The sequence below is a fragment of the Papio anubis genome, chromosome 11 (assembly GCF_008728515.1).
Source record: "Papio anubis isolate 15944 chromosome 11, Panubis1.0, whole genome shotgun sequence".
Classification (NCBI taxonomy): domain Eukaryota; kingdom Metazoa; phylum Chordata; class Mammalia; order Primates; family Cercopithecidae; genus Papio; species Papio anubis.
The window spans coordinates 31620422-31632150 of record NC_044986.1 but is presented as its reverse complement, the minus strand read 5'-3'; the positions used below and the strand labels follow the sequence as shown (position 1 = coordinate 31632150).

The 11729-nt window shown below is 45.7% G+C and overlaps 1 protein-coding gene across 8 annotated transcripts in view; it reads right to left on the bottom strand.

Annotated features, from left to right (window-relative positions):
• The window catches only part of ARMH3 (armadillo like helical domain containing 3), a 223943-nt gene that overhangs the window by 2615 nt on the left and 209599 nt on the right, over positions 1 to 11729 (bottom strand). For 7 of the 8 annotated variants that reach the window (XM_009215222.4, XM_009215224.4, XM_009215225.4 and 4 more), the window contains one exon: positions 1621 to 1737. In XM_009215222.4, the coding sequence (XP_009213486.1) occupies positions 1621 to 1737 (117 nt within the window). Of the gene's footprint in view, positions 1 to 1620; positions 1738 to 2680; positions 3048 to 11729 lie in introns of those variants that run through there. The other variant, XR_651912.4, reaches the window with a different exon arrangement.

Sequence of the window (11729 nt, the reverse complement as noted above, 5' to 3'; positions counted from 1 at the left end):
GTGACACTGCTAGTGAGTCCCAGCTTGGGAGCAGGGCCAAGTATTCTTAACTCCTATAGTACTCCTTCTAAGATGCCTGCCCACTCGAGAGGAAAGCCTGGGGTGTATCCTTGCCATGTGCCCACTGCTCACCTCACGTACTCTCTACCCACAGAACCCTGCACGAAGTGTTGCCTGGGTCAGCCTGGGAAAAGCCTGTAGAGAAAGGGTCAGAGGGCCCAAGTCCCTACTCTGAGAGGGTTCCAAGAGGAATCTGGCAGACTCTTCAAGGAGATTTTCCCATAGGAAATAGCTGTGTAGATTGCCTGAGAAACAAAAAGGGAGGGAGAAGGACAGTGTGTCCTCCTGGGCCCCAAAGTCTCAGAAGCTTTCCTTCAATTTCTGCTATGCTATAGGAAACTTAATGAAGTCATCAGGAAGGAAGCAGAAGAAAGGGCAGCATGGCAAACAGCAGGAAATTTGAGCTCATTAGCTCCAAACTGGACCAGACCCTCTTTGCTCCCCTGTGCTAGGGGAACAAATATGAGCAGAAATGAGTAAGGCCATGGTGAGTGTCTCAGAGCCTCAAGACACCGCTCCTGTAACCCTCTCCAGCTCCTCACAGATTGCTCTCTGTTAACCACTGGCTCCCAGTACTTCCTCCACATCAACTTAAAGACTTGCCAACCATTCCATAAAAATGCTCTACTCTGCTATCACTTTACAGTAATGATTTCTGTGTTCCAAATGAACTCACCCCAGAACATGTCTTCCTGACCCTTTGGAAGTCCAAAATCCTGAGGAATGTCATGTCAGGAACAGAGTTCGGCTATGTTTAGCACAAGACAAATGATCTAAAATGCAGTGCCTTTACCACACACTTGGCATGGGGTAAGTAAAAGCTGAGCTGATGCAAGTTCAGCCCCAGCAGAGGGAGGTCTAAGGATAGGGAAAGTGGGTACAGAGGCCTGCATGTCCTGGTCTCAGTTCCCAGCCAGGATGTTTGTGTAAAACCAAGCTGGTAGGGTGACAGGACTGCAGGGAGGCTGAGCTTTTCTTGAGAACAGCTCAGAGTACAGGCCAGGAAAGGGACCATCAATAGGGCTAGCTCTGTGGAGACACTGACTGGGAAGTCAAGTAGGAGGCACAGCAAATGCTCATGGCTCCAAGTGCCCAAGGGTTGGGCTGCAGGAAGCTGAGTGATTGGAAAGCAGGGAGCAGAGACTGGAGAACTAGATCGGGAGGGGACTCAGACCAGCGGCCAGTTAGGAGTTTGGGAAGAAGTAATTCCATAAGAAGAGGAAGAATCAATTACTCTTATTAGTTGCCCTGAGGACAGGTTAAGGAATAATGAGCTAGATCTGCCCCTGGGAACACACATCAAACCCCAGGCCCAGCTGGAGCATGGGTCTCCATGGCTGCAGAGGAGAAGTAGGCAACACCACCTCAAATAGCATCTTCTCTTACTGCCTGGTACAGTGGCAGAGAGAAGTTGCATACCCCATCCCAGCAGACCCCTCAAGTCTTGTTTTATCTGCCCTTAGCAAACCGCAGTTGTCCCCTAGAAGCCCATCTGCACAGTAGAACCCAGTGGCTGCGGGTGGGCCCTTAAGACACAGGCAGAGGCGGTGGGGCACTTACCAGCTCTTTGAAGAAGGCAGCTTCCTTGTGCTGCTCTGAGTAGCGCTCATACTGGTCCAGGCCGTCCTGCAGCTTCAGTGTGAGTGTGTCATAGTTGGCTCTCACCACCTCCAGCACCTGGGGGACATCAAGAGCCAGGCAGGGCTTAGGCCATGCAAATCCCACATCCCTTAGCTCCACGCTGCTGATCTACTGGTTTGGGTTTGGTCTGTGACAACACCCCCAAGAAACCTTGCTCATTACTTATCTTCCAGAAAATAGCCTGGCTACAGGGAACGATGCCTCAGGTTTCTGGGACCACTTTCTCTCTCTCTCTCTATTTTTTTTTTGAGACTGAGTCTCGCTCTGTCGCTCAGGCTGGAGTACAGTGGTGTGATCTCAGTTCACTACAACCTCGGCCTCCCAGGTTCAAGCGATTCTCCTGCCTCAGCCTCCCGAGTAGCTGGGACTACAGGGACACATGACCACAGCTGGCTAATTTTTATATGTTTTAGGAGAGACGGGGTTTCACCATGTTGGCCAGGCTGGTCTCGAACTCCTGACCTCAGGTGATCAACCCACGCTGGCCTCCCAAAGTGCTGGGATTACAGGTGTGAGCCACCAAGCCTGGCCAACTTTCTAATCTCTCTCTCTCTTTTTTTTTTCTTTTTGAGACAGAGCCTCACTCTTATCGCCCAGGCTGGAGTGCAGTGGTACAATCTCGGCTCGCTGCAACCTCTGCCTCCTGGGTTCAAGTAATTCTCATGCCTCAACCTCCTGAGTAGTTGGGATTACAGGTGTGTGTCATCATGCCTGGCTAATTTTTGTATTTTTAGTAGAGATGGGATTTCTCCATGTTGGCCAAGCTGGTTTCTAACTCCTGACCTCAGCTGATCCACCAGCCTTGACTTCCAAAAGTGCTGGGATTACAGGCATGAGCCACTGCAACCACCGCGACTTTCTAATCTCTTCTATTCCCTGCCTTTCCTGAACAGCCCAGCCTGGCCACCAAGTCTGTTTACTCTGAGTATGGTAAAAGAGCATGAGAAGAGGTTATAGAACAGTAAGCATCTCAGCTTACCAGTATCCCTGACACCACAAATGTGCTCTCAGCCTTATCCTGAAGCTTTCCCTGGCCAGGTTGTCACAGTTGCTGAGTAAGACTTTGCCAATGTCTCCTTCCTTCTCCCATTCTGGGAACCACATTTCTTCAGTCTTGGGATGTTCCTCAGCACCATCTGCTACTTGTTTTCATTGCTCAGTGCCAACTCAGTCTTCTTATCCAGTGCCTGGACTGAACTTCAGGGCATCCCAGCCTTTGGGTATAGGGTACGCTTTCAAGACTAAGCTAGAGCCTTTGTTCTGTGGGGTTTTCCTCCCACAACACCTCTCTGATTTTCTATGTGGGGAGGATTCAGACTTCCACTGACTCCAGGAACCTTGAATATCTGTGGTTACAGAAAGAAGGGATTGTTCATAACCAGGCCAGATGTCACTTCAGCTTATAAGATCATGAATCAAAGGCAGGGGCAGTTGAGGGAGAGGCACTACACATCAAATCAGAAGAAGTGAGCTAGGAAGAAAGGGGAGACCAGGAGAGGGGATGATCATTCACTCTGATCATCAGAGTGAAGTTGATCTGACCTGAAGGAAAGCCTATGGCATTGTGGAGCACTCCCTGCTCAGTAGGGAGCTTGGAGGAATTAGTGAGTGACAATGAACACACAGCTCTGACAGAAGGGGGTGGGGAGTTGGGAAGACGAAATAAGCCAGAGTCAGGATGGAGGACAGGCTCCTGAGGGGCCCAAAGGTGCCTCTGCACTGCTCCCTGTACCAGTCCAAATTTGTGCCAGGTAGACTTCACTTGGTAGCAAACACTCTGGCTGCCAAAAATTCCTGAGGAGAGAGAAGGGCTGGACGGCACAGGGAAGGCTTGTGTCCCTATGGGAGAGTTACCGAGTTTGGTTTGGGAAGGAAGGAACGGCTAGGGCAAAGGTCTGGCCCAGCTTTCTTCCCTTCAGACACCCAGTTCTACAAGATCATTCTGCCTGGTGTGTCCCATAGACTGAAGTATAGGCTGGTTCCTCTGCTTCTCATTCCATTTTTCAGTTCTGTAGGCAGGAGGACTGGTACCCAGCAACAGCAGTCACCCACAAAGTAATCTGGTCCTCTCATGCACGTGGGCTGGACTCGTGGCTGGAATATCTGCAGCCAAGGTCTTGGCTCAGAAGTGAATGGCTCAAGCCCAGAAAAAGGCAAAATTCCTCTAAGATGGAATCAGCCCCTAGGAACCAGGCAGAATAGAATAATACATGTTTTCCTATGCCCTGAAATCTGGGGAGCTTCATTTATGCTTAAGACCCAGCAACTTGGACTCAGCCTTTCCTGAGGGGTATCAAGTGCCAAAGGACAAACGTCATGCTAAAGTCAATTTCTGCGAAAGAAGTTACTGCATGTGAAGAGATGGTTGTACCTTTTGACCACATCCTGAGAGCCTCAGGCTGCAGGTAAGGCTGCTTTGATCACCTGGACTTTCTCCTCTTGCCAGGGCAGGGGAGAAGGTCTAAGGTCTCACTTAGAAGAGTGATTTCTTCCTATCCCAATAAATCTGGCTTTTGCCAGCATGGTTTAGTTTAGTTTGTTACAGGGAGGTGAGAGCAGAGAAGGTCCCTGAGCTACTAGCTCCTTGGAAGAAAACCAGAAGCAGCCGGACATGGTGGCTCACGCCTGTAATCCCAGCACTTTGGGGGGCCGAGGCAGGCAGATCACCTGAAGTCAGGAGTTCAAGACCTAGCTTGGCCAACATGGTGAAACCCCGTCTGTACTAAAAATACAAACATTAGTGGTGGTGCACACCTGTAATTCCAGCAACTTGGGAAGCTGAGGCGGGATAATAGCTTGAAACCCGGGAGGTGGAGGATGCCATGATCTGAGATCGCACCACTGTACTCCTGCCTGGATGACAGAGTGAGACCTTGTCTCAAAAAAAAAAAAAAAAAAAAAGAAAAAGAAAAAGAAAAGAAAACCAGAAGCCTGGCTGGACTTATGGTGTTCGTGATCTCAGCTCTCCTCTTGTCCAGACACTGCCTGTTGCCACCTCCCCCTTCCCTGGCCCTTTCTTTTTTTTTTTTCTTTTTTTGAGACAGAGTCTTGCTCTTGTCGCCCAGACTGGAGTGCAATGGTGCAATCTCGGCTCACTGCAGACTCCACCTCACAGGTTCAAGCAATTCTCCTGCCTGAGCCTCCTGAGTAGCTGGGATTACAGGCACCTACCACTACGCCCGGCTTTTTTTTTTTTTGTCTTTTTAGTAGAGACGGGTTTCATGATATTGGCTAGGCTGGTCTCCAACTCCTGACCTCAGGTGATCCACCTGCCTCGGCTTCCCAAAGTGCTGGGATTACAGGCGTGAGCCACGGCGCCCGGCCTTCCCTGGCCCTTGCTTGTGGGCTTACTTCCTTTCTTCCTCTTATACCCGAGGAAAGTTGCCTGTCAGTTCATCTAGTCTCTGCTGTCTCCTGCCCTTGTCACTTTTTTTTACTCCCAAGGGAAAAGGATATTCTAGGCTCAGGTCTGGGCCCCAACCCATCCAAGACTTCAGAACACTAGCAGGTACTTGCCTAGCCTGGGACTTTGCTTTCTGTAGTTTCAGACTTAAGGAACATGTCTCATTTGAGTCTCAGCACTGGCCTGGGACATGGTGAGGGCCACACTTAGGCAGAGAGCCATCTCCCAGAGCCTCTGCCTAAAGGCCTGAGGCTTTACCACAATTTGCAGCCGCAGTATCTGCTTCCTGGCAACTCTAAAGGTCCCTCTCAGGTTGAAATCCCTTTCCAATCCATCAGGTAACAGTCTACGCCCCCGCAAGCACAAGGCTACCTTCTTTCATCGGCTGTTGGGCTTGTGGGCTTCCTAGAATCATGCCAGCCACCTCAGCTCAAGGTAGCCTCAAAGCCTGTAAGTCACCTACAGGTCACATGCTCTCCAAGGAATCCTCACACCACCACCTATGACCCTTAGGAGACAGAGAGTTGAGTCTTGGCAACAGCCTGATAGAAAGTTAACTGAGCTGGCCAGGCACGGTGGCTCACGCCTGTAATCCCAGCACTTTGGGAGGTTGAGGTGGATGGATCATGAGATTAGGAGATCGAGACCAGCCTGACTAAGATGGTGAAACCCTGTCTCTACTAAAAATACAAAAATTAGCTGGGCACAGTGGTAGGTGCCTGTAATCCCAGCTACTTGGGAAGCTGAGGCAGGAGAATCACTTGAACCCGGGAGGCAGAGGTTGTAGTGAGCCGAGATCATGCCACTGCACTCCAGCCTGGGTGACAGAGTGCGATTCTGTCTCAAAAAGAAAGAAGAAAGGAGAGAGAGAGAGAGAGAGAGAGAGAGAGAGAGACAGAGAGACAGAAAGAAAGAGAGAGAAAGAGACAGAAAGAAAGAGAAAGAGAGAAAGAAAAAGAGAAAAAGAAAGAAACAGAGAGAGAGAGAAAGAGAAAAAGAAAGAGAGAAAGAGAAAGAACGAAAGAAAGAAAGAAAAGAAAGAAAGAAAGAAAGGAAAAGAAAAGAAAAAAGAAAAGAAAATTAACTGAGCTGGGAGTTCTACTCTTGTTATGAGACTTCAGACAATTCACCTAGCCTCTTATTATGGGACTTTAGACAATTCATCTAGCCTCTGGGAGTCTCAGCCCTTTTCTCTGTAAAATGGAACTTGAACTCACCTTCCTAAAATGACATGGGAATAAAAGTTTTTAAGTTCCTGAATAAAAGTTTTAAATAACATACAATTGATGGAAACACTGTCATCCCAATGGCTACACAGCTACCTAGACAGCTCCTATGACTCAAAAGTAACTACTTTCACAGTCCAGGAAGTACCTGCCTATTTCAAACTGTCCCAAAGATTCTATGTGCATAAGTGATTCTTCACCACAAAGGAACATCTTCTGGGTTCAAGTGGAAGACAAGGGATACAAAAATGGACTCAGTTTCAAAGATCTCATGCCCTCTTCTTTGCCTCAAAACACTTTGCCTCAACTTAAGTAAGGGGAAAACAAAGCGGGCAATGTTTGGGAGGGCCTAAACATCTGCCCCTGAAGTCTCTGGAGGTAAGGGGCCTGGGAGGACAGCGAAGTCATCAAGAACATAGGATTGAGGTCAGAGACCTACGTTTTAGTTCCCAGTCAACCACTAATTAGCAAAATAAATTTATGCAAGTTTCTTAATCTCTTTGAGCCTCAGTTTTCAGTATCTATAAAATGAAGACAACAGCATCTACATCTTGTAAGGCTGATGTGAAGATAACATGAGATAATGATTATACAATGCCTGGCACATAATCAATAGTCAGTAATGGTTACTAATTTTATAATGAAAGATTTTCTGGTGACAAGGAGTATTTGGAGTTATGGCTGTCTCAAGATAGTTCTAACCATAAGCCAGGGGCTAGGGCCTCATACTTCTTCATTCAGCCTATGGCAGATTCTGGTGAAGAGAAAACAACATTGTCTATTATTCTTTTTTTTTTTTTTTTTGAGACAGAGTCTCACTCTGTCGCCCAGGCTGGAGTGCAAAGGCGCGATCTCGGCTCACGGCAACCTCTGCCTCCCATGTTCAAGCAATTATCCTGCCTCAGCCTCCTGAGTAGCTGGGATTATAGGTGCGCACCACCATGCCGGCTAATTTTTTTTGTTATTTTTAGTAGAGATGGGGTTTCACTATTTTGGCCAAGCTGGTCTCAAACTCCTGACCTCATGATCCACCTGCCTCAGCCTTCCAAAGTGCTGGGATAACAGGCATGAGCCACTGCACCAGGCTAACATTGTCTATGCAATATGAAAGCAAGCCTCTCACAATGACCTCACCATTCTCAGTGTAACTAGCAAGGCATCAGCCAGAACTCAGAGAATGGCCAGGATAACTTTGGTAGTGCAAAGTGACACAGGTTATACTAAAGAAAAACTAAACAGAGAGGGCTGGCTTTGCATGATGCAGGTTGTGAGGCTGTTGGCTACATCAGGATCAGGATGTCTTCAAGACAGGAAGTAGATGAGATCCTAGTGCACAAGGTTAGTTCAAAATTGTTGACAAGGTTTCAGACGCATACACACCTTAGCACACATAATATGCATTCCTCACAGACTATTCAGTAGCCTGTGCTCCATTTATTTCAGCAAGGCCTTTGAAACACAAAATAATTTCTACCCTGAAGATAGCAGTGGCAAAACAAGAATCGCCAACGTCAAAAAGTTCCTGGCAATGGCTATTCAGTCTCAATGCCAGAGGGCTTTGCCTTGTGCCTGAAAAATTACTCAGTTTCGAATCTCTGTTGACCTGAATTCTCAGCAGAATAACAGTGAGAGGACGACTAAATAATAGGATGTGACCTGGCAGCAAACTTGTGTTCATTAGTTTCTTCTCAATTTAAGCTGACATTTACAGTTTAACCTGTTTGGGGAAAACATGGGAAGCTGCCACCAGCCCTCTCCCAACCAGGGCAACATGTATGGTCTTTCCTAGGGGCCAGGCTGCCAGATGAGGCTGAGACCACAAGATACTAACAGAGAAGCTTACAGAGACTTCTTACAGAATAGAAAATAAACCAGGAACCTAACAGGATGGTAGTGGGGAATAAAGAGGCTACAAAATCAGAAACCTAGGTTCAAATTTTGAACCATCATTTACTAGTTATATGACTTTGACCTGGGTTTTAGTTTCCTTAATGGTGAAGTGGTCATAATACTATCGTCTTATAACATTATGAAGATTAGAGATAGTATACAAAATAAATATAAAAAATAAATGATAGGGCCTAGCAAATAGAAGGTGCCAAATGCATGAAGGCTGTTGAGATGGAAACAAATAGAAACAATGAAAATAGAAAAATGGAAGTATCTGATGTGAGGGAGGGGAAAAAAGAAAAAGTGTCTGATGTATTCGAATAAGATGAATCAGCTTGTTACATGGTAGCCAGGAGGGCCTGGAGTTATTCCTAGCATCTGAGGATAGCCATAAGGAAAATCATACCTTTTTTTTCCCTTTGAGACAGTCTCGCTCTGTCACCCTGGCTGGCATGATCTCAGCTCACTGTAACCTCCACCTCCTGGGTTCAAGTGATTCTCCTGCCTCAGCCTCCCAAGTAGCTGGGATTACGGGTGCCCGCCACCACTCCTGGCTAATTTTTGTACTTTTAGTAGAGACAGGGTTTTACCATGTTGGTCACATTGGTCTTGAACTCCTGACCTCAGGCGATCTGCCTGCCTCGGCCTCCCAAATTGCTGGGATACAGGCGTGAGCCACCACGCCCGGTTATCATACCTCTTTTTGGCCAAGTGCTACTACATGGACAAAACCATAGAAATAATAGTTCTGGATCAGGTACAGTGGCTCACACCTATAATCCCAGCACTTTGGGAGGCCAAGGTGGGAGGATCGTTTGAGGTCAGGAGTTCAAGACCAGGCCCTGGATGACGGAGTGAGACCCCGTCTCTATGTTTTATTATTTTTTTGAGACAAGATCTCACTGTCATCCAGGCTAGGGTAAAGTGGCTTAATAACAGCTTACTGCACCCTTGACCTTCTGGGCTCAAGTGAGTCTTCCACCTCAGCCTCCCAAAGTACTGGAATCACAGGTGTGAAAAAATATATGCATATATTTGTATATACTTATATAAAATAAATTATATAAAATATATTTATATAAATTATATAAAATATATATTATATATAAATATATATACACTCACAGGTGTGAAAAAACATATGCATATATTTGTATACATTTATATAAAATAAATTATATAAAATATATTTATATATTATATATAAGCATATATAAAGAAAAAAATAATAGTTCTGGGAGGAGCCTTTGAAATCACTTACCTAGTTCATGGCCCTCATTTCACAGAGGAAGAAATAAATGTCCAGAAAGATTGGAAATCGCCCAAAGTCATAAAACTGGGATTATATACCAGAATTTTCTCTCAATCCAGTGCTCTTCCTATACTAGCAGGCTGGTCTAACCTGGGGCACATTCTTGAGTTTACAGGCTAAACTTGGGTCTTCAGAGACCAAAGATTCGAGGAATTCAAACTTGCTTCTCCTAAGAAGTTTGGAAGTACGATTTGTGGAGAGCTAAGAAAGTAACCTGGTGAAGCCTTGATTTGCTGTTTGAGCTTTAATGATAGCTGTTTACTCACTTTAGCTGTTTACTACCCAGCTCCTTAGGGCTCCAGGGTTTGACAATTTTCAATACTAGCAGTTGAACACCCCGCTTAACCCTGTTGATAGTTGGTGTAAACTAACAAAATTTTATAGACCACTCCAAACTCATTATCAGCAATATCTGATTTTGGCTGCTATTTTGTTTACTCCATACTTATTTTAGATGAAAGCTTGAAATTCAAAGGTCTTTGATCTTTAATTGGGCTTTTCAGGCCTCTGCCATCCTGTGGTCTTCAGGCTCGGGGTAGAGTGTCAAAAGATTCAATAAATTCCTTCTAGAATGAATGCTCCTATCTCAAGGCTAATCTTCCATTTTCCCAAAGAGACTGTCATCATTCTGTTCCACTTCCATGCAGTTCTGCTTTAACCCTAACTCCTAATCATAAAAAAATTAATCTCTGGATGACTTGAAACAGATAAAGGAGTTAAAATGGAATCAGGAGGAAAAAAAGATAAAAAGGTTTTTTATAGGATTTTCATAATAATTTCCATCCATCTGTCCCACTGGATTCTTGATTCTACTTTAGCTGTTTACTCACTAGAGAATATGATTTTTTGAACCCATTTCTTCCACAAAGCAGGAAAGGACAGCCTGAGTCATCAGACTCTGAAAACACAAACAAGAGCATCACCAGGCTAAGTCCAGACACTGCCCTTGCTTCTCTTTCCCATAATGTGGAGGGGGCTGGGTAGGCACTACTTATTCTGCAAGCTGATAATGGAGAAATAATGAGTTTGTTCCATGGCAAGTTGGGTAATGGAGTTTATTCCTCATGATGTTTCAGGATTTTGGACACATCTATCCTGGTGCCCACAGAATCAAGAAGCAAGAAGTCTGGACCACAAAGCAGGTATACAGAAAAAAAAAAAAGAAGGACTGAATAATCAGATTTGCTCCCCAAGCCACCTTTCTAAACTGTTCACTGCTCTGACCTTTCTGACCTCCTAGTCCTAGCATAATTGTCTTATCCTTAAAAGAAATAGTGCTGGGCTGGGTGCAGTGGCTCATACCTGTAATGCAAGTACTTTGGAAGGCCGAGGCGGGCAGATCACTTGAGGTCAGGAGTTCAAAACCAGTCTGGCCAACATAGTGAAACGCCATCTCTGCTAAAAACACAAAAATCTGCCAGGAGTGGTGGCATGTGCCTGTAATCCCAGCTACTTGGGAGGCTGAGGCAGGGGAATCGCTTGAACCCAGGAGGTTCAGTGAGGTTGCAGTGAGCCAAGATCATGACTGGCGACAGAGTGAGACTCCACTTCAAAAAAAAAAAAAAAAAGTGCTCGGCATACCTTGGGCCTTCAACACTGGTCACTGGCAAATCGACTGCTAGAGGGGAGAGGAAGGTCCAAGAAGCTGCAAGCAGTTTTTAATGGTAAATACACAATGAAATCTCCCTCTCACCATCCATGAAGAGGCAATATCACAAGTCAAACATACCATTTGTCAGCCAGAAAGGCTGAAGTCATCTTCTTTATAATACCCAGCAAATTTCCTCAAACTCAAAGGAAGACAACTTTTCCTACAAAATTGAGAATGACCTACTCAGGGCATTGCCTAATTCTCTTCTCTGGATTTGTTATTGGGTCTAAAATGCTCTATAAACTTGGGCAAGAGACTGAAAGAGAAATGGAAGGTCTTATCGTTTATTTCCTCTGAAAGGACTAAATTTAGCCTCCCATTCTTCCTCTATTTTCCTAAAACCAGGCCTTTCCCAGAACTGGTTATGTGTCTCCTAATGAGGAATAGCCCTCTTTTCACCCAGAAGCAATAAAGGTCTGTCCCTAACCTTGCAATTTAACCAGCCTAAGCAGAGCCTCTCAACGGCATTCTAACAATTATGTTAAGTGTAGTCAGACGCTGGACAGCTTAGAAGAGGGATTCTGATGAGGGAGAAGCAAAAGCCAA